This window comes from Gavialis gangeticus, unplaced genomic scaffold (genome assembly GCF_001723915.1).
Source record: "Gavialis gangeticus isolate Ggan-Ray unplaced genomic scaffold, GavGan_comp1, whole genome shotgun sequence".
NCBI classification, from domain to species: Eukaryota; Metazoa; Chordata; order Crocodylia; family Gavialidae; genus Gavialis; species Gavialis gangeticus.
This window is the reverse complement of record NW_017728993.1, coordinates 558,644-580,213: the sequence shown is the minus strand read 5'-3', so window position 1 is coordinate 580,213 and position 21,570 is coordinate 558,644. Positions and strand designations below refer to the sequence as shown.

General features: G+C 41.4%; 1 protein-coding gene across 2 annotated transcripts in view; it reads left to right on the top strand.

The window, feature by feature from the left end:
- The window catches only part of LOC109305407 (serine/threonine-protein kinase TNNI3K), a 291,292-nt gene that overhangs the window by 139,479 nt on the left and 130,243 nt on the right, over positions 1–21,570 (top strand). For both annotated transcript variants that reach the window (XM_019528397.1, XM_019528398.1), the window contains 6 exons: positions 11,540–11,684; positions 11,775–11,879; positions 12,758–12,852; positions 14,274–14,423; positions 18,343–18,429; positions 19,613–19,669. In XM_019528397.1, coding sequence (XP_019383942.1) covers positions 11,540–11,684; positions 11,775–11,879; positions 12,758–12,852; positions 14,274–14,423; positions 18,343–18,429; positions 19,613–19,669 — 639 coding nt within the window. The remainder of the gene's footprint in view (positions 1–11,539; positions 11,685–11,774; positions 11,880–12,757; positions 12,853–14,273; positions 14,424–18,342; positions 18,430–19,612; positions 19,670–21,570) is intronic.

The window sequence follows — 21,570 nt, the reverse complement described above, 5'->3', positions numbered from 1 at the left end:
CACTCCCTCTCTCCCTCCCTCCCTCCCTTCGTCCCTATGGGGGCCTCAATCCCCCCTCCCCCCCACCAGACTTACGTGCAGAAGCTGCTTTCCAGGCTGCCTAGCAGCCATGTACGTGTGTATGTCCCCACATCCACATGGTGCCCCTGCCTGACCGCCCTTCTTCCACTCCCCCCAGCCCCTTGCAGGCTGGAACTCTGCCAGCCTGCAGAGAGTTCCTTGCAAATGTGGAAAATCCACTTATTTCTCTGTTAAAATGAAAGATCTGCATTTTTCTTGGTCAAGTGGGAAAATCCATGTTTTTTCCCATTTTCCTGTGTGGAACGAAAAACCTGGATCCCTGCTGAACAGTAATACCACAGTGGTGACGCTGTAGACTAGGAATTAAATCTATGTGCTTCCAGCACTGGATAGAAAATAAGTTTCCCCATTTAATACGTACATCCCAGTTTTGGGGGGGCTGATCTTGGAGGAAAGGGGGTGTGTTGTATGTGAGGAAATACAGTAACTTAAGTAGCTCTTCATGAAATTGCTGTAGCGTCCTGGGATTTGCCTGTCTTGGAAACAAGTGGTGAGTGTCTTATTGGAAAAGGAGATTCTAACCTTGCCAAATGCATACCTTCCTCTCCTAAATCTGTGGGATATTGGATCTTAATCCTGTTATCTGAATATCCTCTGTCCTGGACCTTACCCCTGTATAATTTTAGAAAAGGGAGTAAGGAATAAGCACTTTTTTCCAGTGTTCTGATTTTTTCCTCTTATTAACTGGTGACTGTTTGAAGCTGTTCCAAGTTTGGTATGTTGAATGAAGTTAAACAGAGATGGACTGGTGAGTAAAATGCAGCAGAGATAGTAAAAATACACAATAAATATAATTTATAGCAGTAGTTGGCAACCTTTTTAGTCTGTGGGCTGGACTATCCCAGTTTGAGTCAGAGGCAGGTAGGCAGTTAGGTGCTACGACTCAGCCACCACTACTGCTTCTCCCCATAGCAGCATGGGAAAGTGACTGCTGTTACAGCTTTCTGCTGCTGAATGCTCCAGGTGCACAGGCTAGGTCTGGCCTGTGGGCCATAGGTTGCTGACCCTTGATTTATATAATAACTCTGCAGTTTATTACATGGTTTTGAAACTCATTGGGAGGATGTACCATTACTGCTCCCCACCTGTTTTAGTAATACTTGTACAGTAGAGGCATACACATGCATGCACGCACACCCAAACATATGCATGCGCACCAGGGAAAAATTAATTAGTAATTATAAAATGCAGATTTTAGAAACTAAAAAATGATGGGAAAAGTATTAATCCTGAGGTTCCTGTACGCAAAATTGATGCAGCCTTATATTACATTTATTAGGCAATTAGAAAGAACTAGACAAAGGTGATTTTTGAAAAAGTGACAACAAAGAATCTGTAACATTGTTTAGTTTAATATAACTCTTGACTTTTTTCTTACTGCTGTTAACACACTGGCCATAAACAGGCATTACATTTGTACCATGAAGAAATCCTTTCTCCAGCACAAAAAGCTGTACAGCCATTGAAGTGCTTTCTTGCAGAAGAGAACTGGCTCCTCCACAAGAAACTGAGATTGATTCCTACAAGACAGATCTCTCTCTTCCTGTACAGTTCTCCACTTATCTTGGGTGTGGAGGATGGACACCCAGTATCCCACAATCCTCTGCTCTCTCTCCCTCCCTTTAAAAGAGAGGGAGGGAGAGCCCTGGCTTCCTGATAGCTTGCCTTGTCCCTGTGGGCCCCAGCAGGGAAAGTCCCTAGTACCCTTCTGGCCAATCAGCTGATTGGGGAGTGGGAGGAGGAGATTTTCTCTGCAGGGTGATTTAAAGGCTGACAGGGTAGGGAGGTGTCCCTGGCCCTGCAGACTTAAAATTTTGATGTGCGACACAAAACCTGCCCATTTGGGAATATGTGCCACCCAACCTGCCCATCATGGTCATTTAAAAGCCAGAAAGTCAAGAACTGGGTCAGAGAGGCTCTTCCCAGCTGCACTTCCCCACACCTCCAGCATTAAATCATCCCATGTGCCTGCATACACTGCAATTTTGAAAACAGAGGCTGCCTATTAATAGCCTGCCCTCTTCTCAGGCAGGGAGGAGGGCAGGCTTTCAAGTAGTGTGCTCCCCTAAGGGTGAGGGAGCAGCCGTCTAGTGCCCCCTGCCTAGAGAGTTCATTACGGGGCTAGAACACGTGTATGCTCCAGATCCCAGGCCATTTTTCTTCTCTGAAATTCTTACTACTAGAAACGAACACCTGTCCATGGCCACTAACAGTCAGAACACATAGACTGAAATATTCACCTCCTGAAGCCAATGGCAAACTTCCCAGTGATTTCAGTGGGGTCAGGAGTTTGCCTAAAGAGACAATTTCTATTTGATCTTGAGAGACTTAATTAAAAGCAAACCTGGAAAAAAATATCCCTGAAATAACTGATGTTTACTGCCAGAGTCAGACACACTATGAAAAGAACAAAAGTTATCAAAATTGCTCAGCTGTATCCTCCCAACATAGCATCCTTTTTATTTTTAATGCCTGTGAATGTGCACAGCTATTCATGAATTAAAAACAATAGATCATTACAGAGAAAGGCTAAAAAGGATCCCATGTAACCGTGTATGTAAATCATGTAAAACTCCTGCAGCCCATACTCAGTTCAGGCCTCATGTAGTCCTTATGGAAGACAGCAAGAGCCTTTCAGCTAATTTGACTGCAGACTGATCGAGTTTTCATTATGGGAGTTTTGCATGTATATGTGCTGTATTCTCAAACCCATAATGTCTGGCCCCAATTCAGAAAAGTATTGCCCCTTGTTTAATATCACACAGCCCAGAATGCAATGACTATATGTCATTTTTCTTCAATCGTTCCACTCAGGACTCAGGTTTTCTGTGCGCTCTTCTGGGCTCCGTGCTGCCAAAATTAGCATCATTCGTGTTCTTTGTTTCCACAGTATCACAGGCCTGTTCTGCTGGTGGCACTGTAACTGTCTGCACCCACATGCCTCCTACTTGCTAGGTTCTGACAGCATAAATTTAACATATTCTCTCTGAGTCATGAATACATTACACACCTCCTACTCACTCATTAAAAATGGGGAAACAGCGTGACTCAGATTTGTAAGTATTTTTTTTCAACAATGAGCTCTTGATATTTAAGTCTTGATATGTGTGCAGTGAACCAATATAATTATAATAAAAGGGGAAAAGAGAAGAGATGTTCACTCACCATTTCAGGAAGAAAGAGGTTTATTCTCAGTGAGCTAATTTATTCCAGAAAAGAGGAAATTAGGATCCATTCCAGATTATTGATTTGAAAATTATATATTCTTCATTGGAAAAAGCAAGGAAAATGGAAGCTGAAATGTTTTACACACACAATGGGACATTTTGGAATCTTGATCTTACTATGGTAACAGAGGAATAACTCATCAACAATTAAGAATGAAAATAATTTATAATATAAAATAAAATAAGGTAATTTTGCAAACATCTTTTGTAATTCAGCGATCTGTTTCATGGAAGTGACCCAGTCTGTTGAATATATTTTTATTGTTTGGTTATTTAAATCTCATTTCTCAGGCCACTGAAACAGACAAAGAAAATCAATGTTCACTGAATCACACTGAAAAGGCCAAAGTGTTGTCAAACTTTACTAACATTTGCAAAATACAGGTAGCACCAAAGTCATTTATAGAATCATAGAAAAGTACAGCTAGAGGGACATCAGAAGGCCATCTAGTTCAACCTTTTGCCTGAGCCAGGGTCATCTATATCTAAAGAATCACAAAAAACTCCTTGTCTAACCTACTACAACAACTGGCAACCCTGTCACACAACCACAAAGCATAGCATCCTAATCTGTCAGAGGTAAAGCAAGGGGTCAATAGTTGCCAATATCCTACTGCTGCAAAGGCTGTTGTAGACATCAGGGAGATCCAAGGAAGAGAGCCACTCCCCCCACTACAGAAGAAAGCAAAAGCCCCCACAGTCCGTGCCAATCTGACCTTGGGGTAGAATACCTTCCTGATCCCAAATGTAGCAATTAGTCTGACCCCAAGCAGAGGGGCAAGACCTTCCAATCAGGAACCTTAGGCTTTTAGTCCCAGCAGGAACACTGTACACCCCCTTCAAAATCCCCAGTCTTGAGTGCAGCCAACAGTCCTTGCTTCTGAGGAAGATCCAAAAGGAAAAAACATGTAGCAACAGGAGAAAAAATAAACTCTTTCCCTGCCCTATGTGGCAAACAGAAAGGCCCAGAAGCATGAGATATATCCATAGTATACCACAGGCATAGCTACTCCTAGATCATCCCTGACCAATGCTTATCCAGCCTCATCTTGAACGCTCCAGTGATGGAGATTTGACAGGCAATCGGTTCCATTGCCTCACTGTTATAACAATGAAGAAGTTTTTCCTGATATCCAAACTAATTTGACTTTGCTGCAACTTCAAGCCATTGGTCTGCATCCTGCTCTCTGCAACTAGAGGGAAAAGACATTCTCTTTCATCTTTATGGCATCCTTTCAGATATTTGAAGGCTGCTATCATTACCCTTCTTATATGCCTTTCCCATAAGCTGAACATGTCTATTTCCTTCAACCTCTCCTCATATGCCTTGCCTTATCATTTTTATTAACTGTCTCTGAACCATCTCTAATTTCTCATTATCTTTTAAAAATATGGAGCCCCAAACTGTACACAATACTTTGGATGAGGCCTACACCACTGCTGAGTAAAGGGGCACTATCACCTCTTGAGTCTTGTACTTTATGTTCCTATTGATGAATCCCAAAACCTCACTCATATTTTGTGCAGCTGTATCACACTGCAGACTCGTATTGAGTCCTAGATCCTTTTCCATAATCCTGCCATCCAGCCAGTTGTCATCCATTTGTATTTGTGTTTCTGATTATTCTTCCCAAGGTGTAACACCTTGCATTTGTCAGCACTGAACTTCTTCCTGTTAGCTCCTTTCCAAGTTTCCAGTCTGTCAAGATCCTTCCAAATTGCCTTCTTGTCCTCCAGACTAGGGATAGAAGTTATACATAAACCAGTTTAAGCGATCAGAAACTGGTTTAAACCTGTAAGGCTAGGGACAGATGTTACACAGAAACTGGTTTAAGTGATGAGAAACTGGTTTAAACCTGTAATAGAACACAAATTGAGTGCACATAAGCTAGTTTCAAAATGGCTGAAACTGGTTTAAGATAAACCTGGTTGAATGTGGTATCAGACTTAACTGATTTAGATCAAACCGGTTTATGAAACTTCTGTCCTAGACCCCTTCCTGGTTCAAGTTAAATCACAGTCCCCCAGCATCCCAGCATGCTTTCCAGAACTGGGTTGGGCTGGGCTGGGCTGGGCTGGGCTGGGCTGTGCTGTCTGCTCCAGAGAGCGGGGCAGGTCCCACCCCTCTGTTCTCCATCTTGAGCAGTGAGGGCTGGCTGACAAAGTGGGGGGCAAGCCCAGTTGGGGATTCAGCCCAGTCTACAGAGAGGATACTTCCCCCCCTGCCCAGCAAACCCCAGCTGGGGTCTGGGGCCAGGAGGGGGCAGGGTGAGTTAAACACCACTTCCCCTGCTCAGACTTACTGCTGGGACTGTGGACTACAAATCCCAGAGGCACCTAGGAGCAGGAAGAAGTGATGAGTCATCCTGCAGAGTCCTGCTGCTGTGATTCTTGACTGCAAATCCCAGAGACCTTGGGGGCAACAGGAAGAGAAAGTGAACACACACTCAGAGGTCCCTGCTCTAACACTCCATGACTTCTGGCCTGAGCCACTGCAGATATGTGGCTGCATTTCCTGAATAAATGTCTGTTCATTTCTGTGTCAATTTAAACTGCACAGCTTAGACTAACCTGCAAAAACTGAATCAATTCAGCCTCGGGCTTTTTGAGTGTCTGTACTTAATCCTCATGTATTTGCAGTCCATCCCAATTTCATGTCATTTGCAAATTTGCTCAAGAAGTTCTCTATTCCAGCATCCAAATCGTTAACAAACATGTTGAACAACCGAGGACAGACCCTTGTGGAACTCCATTTGAAACTTCCTGTGATTCCATCAAAAATCCATTTATACTTACCATTTGCTTTAGGCTATTGAGTCAATTGTCTATCCATCTTATACAGGTTTCCTTTGTTTTATGCTGTACATGTGTTCCTGGAAAATGGCACATAACTTGAATTCACATAAAGGGAACCCAATTTACAATGTAACAAATAGGGATATGTTCTAAGAACTCAACCTCCCCCAGACCCATTTCTACCACTTTTACAAGACCATTTTGGTGCTCACCAACAGCAAACAGTACAACATTGCTGCCAGGTGGCTTCAAGGCTCCCAGCTCCCAGGGCACCATGCTGACAGGGCTGGACCAGGCTGGGCTGCAGGGATTGGCACTATGGAGGAGCCAGGTACAGGCGTGTCCCTTGGCAAGGGGTTTCACAATAGTGCTGCCCTCATGCTGCCCCTCACATGGGGCACTAGCACAGGGGTGGGGGTTGAGGAGGGAGCTGGGGGGCGAGTCTGACCCTGGCCACAGGTCTCTGCTGCAGCCTGCACTGCCCACCAGTGCTGTGCCCACAAAGACACCTCCCCACTGCCAGCACTGCACAGAAGGGGTGGCATGAGGGTGATGCCACTATGAAGACCCTGGCCCAGGGACAGCCCTGTGCCCAGCTCCTCCATAGCACCAGCCCCTGGGGGTTAGGGGCGAGTGAGGGACTGGTGTTGTTTGGGGGGGCAGCACATGGTGCTGCTCCCTGGTCTATGGTGTCACTCCCTCAATGCACCGCACAAAGCAACTGACTGCAGGCTTCCATCATGCTGGTCACATAAGAGTGAATTTACCTTGCATATGAAAAATTTTTGGTATAAAATGTGTCATCTCATACAAGTAAATTTGGGCATATGGAACCTGCATAAAATGAGGGAAATCTGTAGTAACTTTGGCCCACAGTTCTCCAATTTGTTTATAAGAAGGTCATGTGGGACTTTGTCAAAAGCCTTGCTGAAATTGGGATTCACTGTATCCACAGATTCCCTTCATCTATTCCATGCATCCACCCAACTAGTTATCTTGTCAAAGAAGATGAAGTTTGTTTGGCAAGATTTTTGCCAAATCTTTACCAAACTCATACTGACTGTTCTTTCTCCAGATGATTGCACATTGAATTCATTAAGATATAACTTCCTGGATATCAAGGTGAGGCTAACTAATCTGTAGTTCCCCCGATCCTGTTGTTTGCCTTTTTTAAAGAGGGACACTATGCTGGCCCTTTTACAGTTCTCTGGTATCTCATCTCTCCTCTATAAGTTTCTAACTATTAATGCCAAGGGCTCAGTGATCTCCTGTGCCAGTTTCTTCAGTACACCGGGATGAAGCTCATCAGGTTCTGCTGACTTGAATTCATTCAGATCCATCAAGGATTAATTTAAACACGAGTTTAGCTTCATCCTTGTCACAAAGAAGTAGAAATCATGTTGATATATTTTATATTATAAACACATTTTATATTACAATCTACAAACAAAAAATCCAGCTCACTCTCTCCAGATGTTAATCCCATGATTAGTTTAGGTTTGAGCAAAGCAGTATGAGCACTGTTGCAATATGAACACTTCTCATCTGAATGTGAACACTTTCAAAAGGGAGCATTTGCTTGAATGACCAGATAAATAAAACATTTTTTCTGGAAATATTATAGTAGTATATTTTTATCAAATTATTTTAAACTCAATTCATTTTTAGACCCATAATACAAGCTTAAGTTTAATTTGCCATTATGAACTGATAGCACTTGAAATGTATTGAATTTTGAGAATATCCAGTTGCTGGGATCGATTTGTCATGACAAATCTCATTTTTATCTCTTTTTCTTCCTGCTCTCTAGCTTCTTAGTCTTTTACTATTAGATTAGCATTATTCACCCCATAACAATTCTTACTTATTCTTCCTTATTTCTAAGTGAGTTCAGCTATTTCATAAAATCCAAATAAAACTGTACGATAGAAGAAAATACTTTGCAACTAGGATAAAAGACATCTCCCTGATTTCTAGAGTCCAGGAATACTTCCTCATATGAGACATCCTTATTCATGTGAGTAGGGTTTAATCAGTACTACTATTCATGCAAATCAATACTTTTATGTGACAATGATAAATCACAAAACTGCTTTATTTTTTTCTAGCAAGCAACCGGTAAGTTTATTTTTTTAAATAAAAACAGTGTTATTCCAAAGTAACATTTTCTCATTCACTTTTGCAGTAAGTTGTGTCTGCAACTTTCTCACCTCCTTCTATCTCTCGTCCTGCTATAGATTTAAAGAATGACCATACAAATACTCATATTTTTCACATCATTTTTTCAATGACAATTTCTAACAGAAAATAATACTTAGCAACAAGTTTTAGACCTGGATGAATCATCGGTGTTATTTGCCTGGATAATAAACTTGATTAGTTTCAATCTTAGGTGAAAATGAAAATCTATCATCTGTTTTGTCTAGTAAGAAGTAGAATCTGTAAAAAATCATCAATAACTATGAGACAAGGATGTCCCTTTTCTATCTACAGATAGTCTCATTCTCTTTTATTCTACATTCTATGAAACACATATAGAGTGTGCTTCATATTTTGCTCTAGCAGATTATTTAGTGTTTAAAGTCATAATGCAGGTGTGTCAAAGTCATTTGGCCCTACAGACTGGATGAGTGGCTTGGTACTGCTACACAGGCTGGATGAATGGGTTAAGAGTAGCTCCATTGGCTAGATCAGCTCCATGGGCCCATTGCCCTTCCCTTCCCCTCAAAACATATCACATCCAAGACATCAAACAGCTGGCATTGCACGCAGTGCAGGTCCTGGACCAGCCACAGCAGGTACCATGCGCGGCTCAGTTCCAGACTGGCAGGTGCAGCACTATGTGCAGTGCAGTTCTGGACAGGGCAAAGTGGGTGCCACGTGCAGCTCACGTCCCAAGCCCTGGGCACTGGGCTGGTCTTGCACACACTGCACGTGGTGTGTAGGTCAATTCAAAACCCAGGGGCAGCACTGGGGTTCAGCTGATGGGGCTCCGTGAGTAGGATCAAGCCTGCAGACTGTATCTTGGACACTCCTCCCATAATGATTTAAAATATGGATTCTTTGCTTTTATAGCTTCTATCAACTTTGAATGATCACAATAAATGTATCTTTCCCCGTCAACACCATCCAAAGTTGCAGCTTATACCCTGAAATGTATCTATTTAAGTTATATTCAACCCTGCCAATTAAGTCATTTTTAAACTGTCTCATATGAAGATTAACAGTACATCAGTACCATCCTGGAACACAGACTCCTGCAAACAGATATTGCTGTCTTGTGTGGGCCATTTCCTTTGGCAAACATGCTCCCTTTGTCCTTTCTTATGATTCTGACGGCTGGAAATTGTCTCACCTTTCCAAGTATCTAGATAGTCTTACAGGTAATTTTTATGGTGCTTCAAGTGTCCCATTTAGGAATTTCTTTGCTTGTTTTTGTACTAAGCTTCTACCGCTTTCTTGCTGGATAACGCCTTTATGATTGGAGTCTGCTGTGCAAGCAGCACTAAGCACTGAGCAGCATCTCTTCCAGGGATAGCTCAAATATTTCTTATGATTTTGTAAAAATTTAAAATCCCAACTCCAAGATTCTCATACCAGAAGTTCTCTGTTATAATCTTCCTTACTGATGTCACAGCCGAGTGCTCTACTTGTTCTTATAGTTCTTCTACAAAGGCTTTCTTACTTCTTTTCTGGGTTTTTCCTGTTACATTCTTTTTGCAAATGAAAGGGTTATCATCGTTTTTAAAAGCAATGGGAGGGGTTATATCTCTTTCCTCAGCAAGTCTTCATGTATATTTTCATCATCATTCCCCAATGTGAATAAATGGGGGGTGGGAAACTGTGCTCCTTAACTCTTTATGCTATACTTTCTGATGGTTTGGAATCAGTAAAGTACCTCTGGCTTTCCAGCTATTCTATTACCTTATCAAACAGCAAGTCTTTTAAACAGAAAATGTAGAATGAACTTCAACATTTATTTCCTCTTCTTCATTCCACTTCAGAATGAATCAGCCTCTGGCAGCACACTGTAATAAAAATATAAAGGTTATATATTAGAGGTACACAAAATAATACACAGAAAGGTCTGTGTTTCTTTCTTTTACCCTTTCTTAGAAGAAGACGACAAGGAGATAGTCACTGGAATTTAAAAACACAAGCTTCATACTGGTAGAAGGACTTACTAGGTACATTGTATAACTAACTCACCCATGTATCTCACTGCCACAAAATATCATTAAAGACAAAATTTTAGTAGAATTCAAAGAATTCTTAGACCTGTACACAGCCAATGGGTTCTTTAGATGGGCTCTGAAACAAGAATGTATGGAAACCTTCATAACATAAAACACTTGCTGACTCAGAGGATTAAGTGGAAATTTCAGCTATACATATAGATTATTCCATAGTGATCTATTACCGCAGTGATCAAGGGCACCCTCCTTACACTCAAGACACCGCCTAGGAAAATGCCATCTTATGGCTTTTACTCATGTTTTGGTTACAGAAAAATAATAGAGCATTTATTCTGTTGCAGAGAACTCAGAAAGCCCCCAACAGGTCAGAATGTTTTTGACACTCTAGTTTCCTATTTGAAATCTCTGGGTTTATCTTATGAATCATGTGTAGATGTTTGCATACATAACAATGCTAGCGTTGTGCAGCACCCATACAAAATCTAATGGCAGGCCAGGACCACACAGGGTCCCATAGCACCCTGACTGAGAATCATTTACTACAGGCTTTCTTGTAATCTCTTCTGAAAATCTTGAGGAGGAGGGTCACGAATGTTTATTAATGTTTTTACTATAATATATCTTTCCTTGTATCTCCTGTATTCATGTTTTTGGGGGTTTTCTGCAACTACCCTTTGTTCTCTTGGCCAGTTCCTAGTACTTAATGAGGCTAATATATTCTTTAAAAGTAACTGAATTTTCCACTCCAGGGAACAGCGTTGAAGGATTTTTCTTCCCATTTTTTTAATGAATGAATTTTGCTCCATTTATTTGAGATTACCCAGAGGGTTGTTTTCCTATGCATAGTAACTTTGGATCAGAGTTTTGCTTCATATTGTTAATACACTGACAGTAATACCACTTTCCAAGGGTCATTGGCTCATTAATACCTCCTACTTTTCTTTGTTGAAAATGCCATCAAAACATGCCAGAAATCTCGTGTTGCAAACCTAATTACATTCTGAATGATTACAAGAAAATGGCTTCGATGATTTATTATGAAGGTTGTAGGGCCTGATCCTGTATCTGTTCAAGTCAGTGGAAAAGGTCCCATTGGCTTCCACTATAAGGAATCAAGCCCAGATATGCTTACCAGTTAACTTTGCTGGGATTTCATTTATATGCACAAGCACACGATTAAAAAAAAACTGGACTGACTGTAAACCTCTTGTTTCCTCTCTCTTTTATTCAAAATGACAGCAAATGCACAGGACAATGAAGATCATGTACCTCTTCACTTCTGCTGTCGATTTGGACACCATGAAATAGTCAAGTTCCTGCTCCAAAGCAATTTTGAAGTTCAGCCCCATGTAGTTAATATTTACGGGGATACACCATTACACCTGTGAGTAGTGGAAATAAGCATTGTTTTACATTGGCAGTATTAAGAGTGTTAATAATTCCATTACTAACACTTTTCTGACTTTGTCTTCAGTGCTTGTTACAATGGAAAATTTGAAGTTGTCAAGGAAATAATTCATCTGTCAGGAACAGAAAGCCTGACTAAGGAAAATATATTCAGTGAAACAGCTTTTCACAGGTACAACATTGAATTCTGCTTATAGATTCATGCAAAAACCTCTACCGCAGCCTGACTGAGACCAAGATTTCAGGCAAGGTATGAATGCTAGGCTCACATATGCAACAGAGACAAGGACAAGAGTCTAGTGTTGCTATAACGACAGTGGAGAACTATAGCCGAAGAGGTCATATAGGAGAGAGGACAAATGTTAAAATATCAACAAGTTCATTACATCTGGATTAATTATTTCTTTTTTCTGTCTTTGTCTTTCTCCTAAGTGAATCTGAACATGGTCCCCAAGCCTAGAATCCCTCTGACTCCTAGACATTCTAGATCTTCTAGCTACATAGACATTATCATAGATATATAGACAAGAATAAGTTGGCAGGTCAAAATTCATGTAAAAAATTGTTCCAAAGATTTCACCACACTTCTATGAAGACATAAAACAGGGATATCCTGGGATAAACTGGTAGCACCTGTGGCCACCTCTTCCATAGCTGTATGGTGAGGGAGGACCCAGAAGGGGTTCACATACCACTGATGCTGCCCACACCACAGGATGGATGCACATCGCCAATGTAGCCTAGGCAGAGTGCAGATGCTGCCACTGGTAGTGTCCATGCAGTGGGAAGAGGAAGTGGGATCCCAGGGGCTGCCCCCACAGCATGTGACCCAATAGTGTGGAGCTCAAGGGGAATAATAATATGGATTTTTCCAAAAGGGTGGAAAAGTACATATTTATGTTGTGTATTAACCCTGCATTTGCACTTAAATTAAGATCCTCCATTCTGTTACACCAATTTAATGTCAAGGTAACTCCCTTGAAATCATTGGGTAATCCATTTTGCGTGTTATAGGAACTGGTGAATTCACTTTCTGTGTTACTTTTGCAGTGCTTGTACCTATGGTAAGAACATAGAACTTGTAAAATTTCTTCTCGATCAGAATGTTATAAGTATCAATCATCAAGGAAGAGATGGGCATACAGGTATGATCATGATCCTTAATATTTATGCATTAGATGTTCTTAACAGAGAAGTTCCCAAGCCCAAAATGTCTAGGTTGAGATTTCAAGAGGAGTTAATAGGAGTCAGATGCTCAGTTTCCTGTTGAATTCAGTGAGATTTGAGCACTCCTAAATATGTCTACACTGCTGTGCATGAACAGTGCATGCCCCCAGCGGCTGGGGGGGGGGGCACGGCTGCACTGGCAGTGGCGGGAGCCCAGTGGCAGCGGTGGGAGCCATGTGACAGTGAGCAGGGAGCTCCCACAGACACCACCGGTACCGTTGGTGGCAGGGTGGGGTGGCGAGCACCAACCAGGGTTCGGTGACCACCTGCAGGCATCACCGGCAGCGGCTGCCAGGGGCAATCGTGGACCACCTGAAGATGCTAGGGTGGCAAGTGGCGACCACCCACAGGTGCCACCGATAGTGTCAGCAGTGCCTTTTTGCATGGGGTGCTCCACCATGTGCAGGGAGTGCACATGCATCTGCATACACTGCCTATGCGTTGCCCCTGCTACTGTGTAGTGTAGTTGTGATGCAGCTAACTTGGGTATCACTAGCAGTCCAGTAAGAAAAGCACAGAATCCAGCATAATTTACCCTACTTCTGTCACTGCTTATGGCTAGGCTTCTAAATACTTAGGCCCAGATTTGCAAAAGTACTTGAATCTGTAACTCCCAGTGACACAGAGAGGTGGCTGAGGGTATCAAGCACTTGAAAGGCTCGCATCTTAAACTGAACAGTAACAATACAATAAACAAATAACAAGCATCCTTTATAACTGGAATGTAATAGAAGCAATTTCAGAATGCACTTGAATTATGTATAATTGGGCTGTTCTTGCTAAGCATGGTGACATGAGAAAAGATGCAAAGAGTGGCATAAGGAGATGAAAACCTCAGTTCTGAGAGGCTTATGGGTGGGTGTGCAGAAGGAAGTGGGGACAGAAATATAGACATGAGGAGCTGAAAAGTGCTTGGAAAGTGAGGAGGGGGAAACTGATGATAAATTAATGCAGGGAGTCAAGAAGAGAAGAGATCTGCTCACACTAGAACAATATACATGAATTCTCACCAGAATGTGTATCTCCCTTTTGTTTATTAAAGGCAAAAAATCCCTTTCTTTTTGTATTTATATCAAATAAAATTGCTAACCTATATTTATCGTAGTGATTTGCAGGCAGTGGAATAAGTGCTAACATGTCCTGTATGGCAAGCAATAGATTGGCTCTTATAGCATAATATTTTCTTTTCTTACAGTGCTGTAATCATTCGCCTGATAATATATTCCATTATCAAGGAAATCAATTCAGGCTTCATAGCTATTGCTACAAGTCCTATTATGTTGTTGTAACAATTGTACTTACCACACTGACTATTCTTTTCCCCCCTCTAATGTTCTAGGATTGCACTGTGCTTGCTACCACGGTCACATTCGTCTAGTACAGTTTTTACTGGATAATGGAGCTGATATGAATCTGGTAGCCTGTGATCCTAGCAGGTCTAGTGGAGAAAAAGATGAGCAAACCTGTTTGATGTGGGCTTATGAGAAAGGTATTTCAATTTCCTCATTTCTGTTGCAAATACAAAGGACTATTACGGTAGAAGATAATAGTACACACTGACCCCTCAGCACCTGTGGATTGGGAACGCCCACAACTGTATTCCAGCCTCTGACATCAAGTTGCTGAAAACCATGCCTGGGATTTATTCCTTCAAATATTTGAGGCTGTTAAACCTTACTTTGATTCAACACAAACTCAGCTTCTGTAAGAGTTGTTATGTGCTGCTAAAATAAAAACTTCATTTTTCAGAGTTCAGAAAAGGCAATTTCTACCTATATTATTTGGATGAAGGTTTTTTTTTCACAACCTGAGGAGACATTGCAAGGAGCTACGCATTACACTTGTGTTCCTGCATAAATTCAGGGCTGTTTTTTGTGGTTCCAGCTGTCCTGTCCTGTACGTCTCACAGAATTGTCTGAGTAATATGTCAGATTTATATTCTGTGGTTTTTTTTCCTAGTCAGTCAAAGAAGTTTCGCTTTTTATATAACAAAGAAGCAGAAAACAGTCTAAATTTCTTCTGAGCTGGCTGGTGTCTAGGGTTTCTATCTACAGGATCCCACCATTTTCCTTACATTTCTCTATTTTCATGAGACCCCAAAGCAGTTTTATATTCACTGGTTGGAACAGCTATCCACCGGAGTTGGTGAGTCAGCAGAACAGCACCTGACAACAGGATGAGTCAGCAAAACAACTCTCCAGGCATCTCTCTGCAAGGTGTTCCTGCTTGCCATCCTCTTACACAGAAGTCCGGACAGTTTGTATTAAACACATCACAATAGCTCTCGTGTGTTTAATGTGGCATGGATCGTCATTATCTCATTGACTTATTATTGTCCTGTTTCAGCTAGATGCTGAGCGTTTAGTTACTCTTTTTACAGTGTTAATAATGATCTGTTGCCACCTTTTTGTAACAGTAAGACCCAGATATTAAATGAAGACTAAATCCTTGGAGATAGTCAATCACTCGGTGTAATCACAGAAAATTCCAGAAAAAATCCAGTAGCTGAAGATACAAGTTGCACTAAATCATCAATAAATTGTAGATTCTCTCAATTAATCAGTTTCCAATAGCTTTGCTTAGGGAGCATTGGATACAAATAGAAATCTTTCAGCTTCTCGTACTGTATTAAATTAGCAGCCAGTTTTGTGCAAATGCAATTTTATTTCGTTTCACAAATTAAATCCCATGAATCATCACAGTAGATGCAGTATTTCTATGATGAAAGAATTATAGAATGGATTCTGTGAGGGCTGCTGTGAACTGTTTGCAGGACTTAGGAAGTCGAGCGAACAAGCCTTTCATCACTTGTGAGCTTACTGGCATTTTCCTGGCAGGTTTCTGCTTATCATGAGCCAGAATGCTTGCACTCATTAGGCTCTTGATGAAGAATATCCCTAAGAAAATGCCAACAAATTTTGCCACTGAGCTGGCAGGAAATTAAAACAGCTCCAAGCAAATAGAGCCAAAAGAACTGTTGAAATGATAGGTAGCATTTGGTGTGTGATCACTGCATCGCAATATCATTGCAAAAGCATCTTTTTTTTTCTGTGCTCTCATGTTTGTCAGAGGTAAACAGGAGCACTGGCTGCTGGCTCTGACAAACCACTACGTAGAGCTGAACCAGAAGTGCAAAACCTCATAATAAAAGTGCTGTTATTTTCTATTCTTTTTCCATGGGGCTAGGAAAAGTGAGAAAAGGCGTGGGGATTTGAAAACATAAAGACACTATTTATTTTGAAAATGCATCCAATTAACCAGCAGCATAGCCTCAAAGGACTTAAGAATTCCACATTTAAAAGAGCCTTCCACAATATGCTGTTAGCAAAGTGGAAGATGTGATGAGAGACCTCAAATCTGGAGCTCTGGGGGATCAGAGTGAGCAGAATGGGACCCCAAAACAACCTTTTCATATACTCCAAAATATCTAGGACACTGATTACATGCTATAGTAGCTAGTCTGTGCATACAGAATAGTGATGATAATATTTGTAACTGTCCACAACAAGAAGACAGAGTGTGTTGGTCTGCTGAGTTGGCATGAACAGCTGTATTTTCAGACTTACATTTTCCCCATTGCTGTTAATAAAAGTTATTCTCAGGGTGAAAATTATCTGTGTCACAAACCCCACTCTGGTCTGGGGGTCTTATGGGGTGTCATGAATATTTTCTTGAATTTGCTTGGCAGAGATGCCATGTTTAGTCTCTACAGATAGACAGTATCAAGCTGTATTTGTCCTTATCCTGATGTTTATATGCACTGTGCTATTTAATATTAAATGTATTTTATATGTTATAATAGGGCCAGGGTTTGCAATACGATGATGCCTTTCAAGTGATAAAGAATGAGTTTCTTTGGCACCTAAGAGAAGTTCAAGGCCTAAAGGCTGAAGAACAGTAATAGCTAAAAATTAGCATTTGATATGAGTTGTTTACTCATCTTCCTTAAGGACCTACTCTGAGGCACAGAAACCAGGCTCTTCTAGACAAATGAGGAATTTATATTTTAAAAGGGGGACTGTAAGAATAACACCTGACTATTCAGACGGTTGGGAGAAGGACATTTCTCAGAGCCCGAAACTAAAGTGAGAGAGTATTATTAGGATATTTGATTCCTAGTCCTCATGTCTAAAAGGAGGCAAACATTCTCCTGATCTTAATTAGATTAGGAAAGATTTATGATCTGGGCAGGAAGTTATACACTTCGTGTGCCTCCCCCCCATCCAATAGATGACACATGTGAATGGACAGATAAGAAACTGTACTTAAGTTTTGCCTGGAAAGCGTAAGGGGGTCTTCAGTTTCCCCAGGCCTAGGGAAACACTGGAGTCCCTCAGCCTGAGTAAAGCAGGTTGGCAGGAGAAATTGGAGGAGGTCCTGGCAGAGAAGTCAGAGCCAGAAACTGCTTTCTAACCTGTTGAACTGGGTAGGAAGTAGTCTTGGATTTAAGATACAAGGTACAAACAGGTTATTTTTCTGATATTTTCTTTTGTTTGTTTATTCTTATATCTCTGTCTGTCTCAATATATGCTGATTTCTATGCTTTTTTTATTTTTGTAATAAATCTTTTTGCTATCTTCTTATTGCCAGTGTTAATTGGGATTTTGGAGCTTTGACCATGCAGGCTTTTTTCCAGCAAGGGGTGAGGTCCATCTTTTCTGAATGTGCAACTGAATGAGGGTATGATTCTTTTAGCTGACAGAATCTCCCTCTGCTAAGAGCTACCCATCTCACCTGAGCGAGATGGGTATAGCGTAGGGCAGAAAGGTGGCATTTAGAGCAGCAGTCTGTTCACAGGGGTCAAGCAGCAGAGAGCAGAGAGGGGTTTGGAGCTAAAGGACTCCCTTGAAAGCATGAGTGTACTGCAGGAGTGTCTCAAAGGTGCTCCTGACCACATCCGGGGTCAAGACATGTCACAAACTGATTATTTTTATTGGCAGGTGCTTCCTCAAAAATATGTATTTCTGATTACCATCAATAAACATTTTGGGCTAGAATTTATTCCATAAGTTCCCCATCTCAGTGGCACTTAAGCAGCTAAGCCTCTAAGTACAATTCTCTTTCAAACTGCTTAAGTCCATGATATATCTACTTTTGAAGTATGCCTTCATCTTAGCCTTAAGATTAAGTCACAAAAAGCAGCCAGGGGAAACCCACCCACCTTTTGCAATAACCATTTTTCAGGGACTTGGGCAGAATGTAATGCCTAAGGACCACTTAGTTGCCTAATACTGGTACTCTGTTAATGCAAATTGAGTCTGTCTCTATATTTTTTCATAAATAGACACATGGTTTATTTTAGAATAAAATCCTAATATAGTAAAAATAAATAAGTAAAGAGCATTGTGTTGAATATGCAAATTGATGTCAGTTATACATCACCATCTCCCTTCCTTTTTTTTGGTCAGGACATGATGCCATTGTGACCCTTTTGAAGCATTATAAAAGACCCCAGGATGAGTCACCTTGTAATGAATACTCCCAGCCTGGAGGAGGTATGGTTTGATAAACTAATCACATTATATGTGAAGGATCTGACCAAATCCCACTGAAGTTTCTCTGAGCTTTGGCCCAATACTATAAATTTAAATATGAAGATAAATTACAGCATAAGAATCCCAATTTTTCAGGTAACATACATCACTGATTAGTGTCAAACCTTCCCCTTTATCTTAAAATGGTCTTGTCATTGCTACACTTTAGAAACAAAAACTAAGCTAAGAAATGAAGATCATTCCTTAATGATCATTACACATACTTTTCTACATAGTTAATACTTTGTTTAGTTATTCCCTTTGTGTTGCCTTCCTTTGATACTTCTTTTATTATTGATGTGAAGGATGTTTTTGTATTCACATTTTGCATGTCTTTAGCAGCTTAAGTTCCCCATGTAAAGAATTAATTACTGCTTTTTTTTCTGTTTTTACAAAAAAATACTGTTTTTTGATAACTAAATAACAAACGGGAAGAAGAACACTTACTCCTATCAGCTATAGGAAAAGGTCACAAAAGTTATTTATGGTTTTTGGAACACTATTCACAGAGATAATGGTAGGTGAATCACAATGCATAAGTTCCAGCTTTCTGAGGAGAATAAACTACACCCCTTGGGTGCATCCACACATGCAGGCATGTGTGCTTGCAGCAGCTCAAATAACAGTAGCACAAATTTGTGCTGTCGATTTGTGTCTCAGCACATGTGCCTGAACATGCACTTTGGAGTGGGTCAAATTGTGCCACTTGGGGCAAACTGACCCTGCCCAGCTCCTCCCACATCTGCAGCCAGGGGCCAGCACCTGTGGATGCTGCAGTGGGAGTTGCTGGGTGAATGCTGCAGTGGGAGTTGCTGGGTGGTGAACGCTTTGGAAATTTGACCCCCAGTTCCTTTGAAACTTCACCGCGTAATTGGATAGATAGAACTAGATCTTCTGCTGGTGTGAATCAGAGTAGCTCAAGGGATTTCAATGGAAATATATCAATTTTCACAAGTTAAGTATCTAGCCCGGTATGCAGAGCTCATGTTTTCAAAAGTATAAACTCACAATCCCATCAAGATTTTAAAAATGTTTTCTTCTGCTCACATTCCCTTCACACTTTAAGTAAACATTGCATCGCTTTCTTATCAATGTTCATACTGTCTTCAAAGTCTATAAACTTCATTCTCTTCTTTGATTTCAGATGGTTCCTATGTTTCTGTTCCATCCCCTCTAGGGAAGATTAAAAGCATGACTAAAGGTAATTTTAATGGCAAGGGGAAACCCCAAGTTTTATACTCCATCCCTAAAGCTGTTTATCATCCTGAACATACTGCACATGATTAATCTTAATCTGACTTTCTGATCTAGAAATGTCAAGAAAATATGAACAAACAGGAGCTGTATACCTCTGCCATAGTTTTAGAAAGCAGTTGATTTATCCTGATTTATTGCCACCTTAGGTGGATTTGCAGATGAAGCACACTTGGCACTCAGAAAAAAACATGTTTTCTAGGTTAAAGTTAGTTTCTTTTTGCTTATAGATTCCCCAAGAAGTTCAAAGTGTATTAAGATTCAAAGTATATTCTTTTGTTCTGAGAAGAATTGCAGGACATGTAATTTCATAGATTTCATAGATTTCATAAACATTCAGGCTGGGAGGGACCCAGAGGATCATCGAGCCCAGCCCCCTGCCCCAGGGGCAGGAAGTCAGCGGGGATCATAGGATCCCAGCAAGTTAAGCATCCAAATGTGTCTTGAAGGCATTCAAAGTCGGTGCTTGAACCACCTCCGGCGGCAGTCTATTCCAAACCTTGGGGGCTTGGACAATAAAGAAGTTCTTCCTTATATCCAGCCTGAAACGGTCACGGAGGAGTTTGTGGCCATTCGACCTCGTCATCCCTTGGGGCACTCTGGTGAACAGATTTTTCCCCAGATCCTGGTGAACACCCCTGATAAACTTATAGGTGGCCACCAGATCACCCCTGAGCCTGCGCTTTTCTAGGCTGAAGAGTCCCATGGCTCTCAGTCTCTTATCATAAGATCTGTTTTCCTGACCTGTGATCACGTGTGTGGCTCTCCTCTGCACTCTCTCAAGCTTCTCCACATCCTTTTTGAATTGTGGAGCCCAAAACTGGATGCAGTACTCCAGCTGCAGCCTCACCAAAGCCAAGTACAATGGGAGAATTACATCCTGGGATTTGCTTGAGAAGCACGTATGGATGCAAGCCAGCGTTTTGCTCGCTTTACTAGCCACAGCATCACATTGAAGGCTCATGTTCATCTTGTGGTCAATCATGACCCCCAAGTCCCTTTCATCTGTAGTGCTAGCCAGTGTAGCACTTCCGGGCCTATAAGGATGCTGCAGGTTTTTCCTCCCAGGTGGAGAACCTTGGATTTTTCGGTGTTAAACACCATCAGGTTCTCATCTGCCCATTTCCTAAGCCTGTCAAGATCTGCCTGGATTGCCCTCCTGTCCTCAGATGTGTATGCTTTGGTGTCATCAGTGAACTTGGCCAGCCCACTTCTCACACCAATGTCTACATCATTGATGAAGATGTTAAAAAGTAAAGGCCATAGGACAGAGCCTTGAGGGACCCCACTGCTCACAGGGCACCACGACTATTGATTTCCATGAACCACCACCCTCTGGGGCCTGCTACGGAGCCAGTTCCGCAGCCAGTGGATCATGGTGAGATTGAGGCTGCAGTTAGCCAGTTTTGCCAAGAGGTGATCATGGGATACCAGATCAAAGGCTTTTTTAAAGTCAAGATATATGGCATCAATCTTTTCCCCCTTGTCCAAGTGATAGGTCACCTGGTCGTAAAATGAAATCATATTGGTCAAGCAAGACCTACCCGCAACAAACACGTGCTGGGTATCCCTCAGGATATCGCAATCAGCTAGCCTGTATAGGATGGCCTCTTTGATAATCTTTTCCAAAACCTTCCCCAGGATAGAGGTCAGGCTGATGGGCCTGTAGTTTGCCGGATCTACTTTCCTCCCTTTTTTGAAAACAGGCCCCACATTGGCCTTCTTCCAATCATCAGGCACATTTGTAATTAATACAAATTAATACAAATGTAATAAACATGGATACAAGGGTGGGAGCATTAGAGTGAAGTTCATTGTTAAATGTTTGGGGATGCCTTTGTGGGGAAA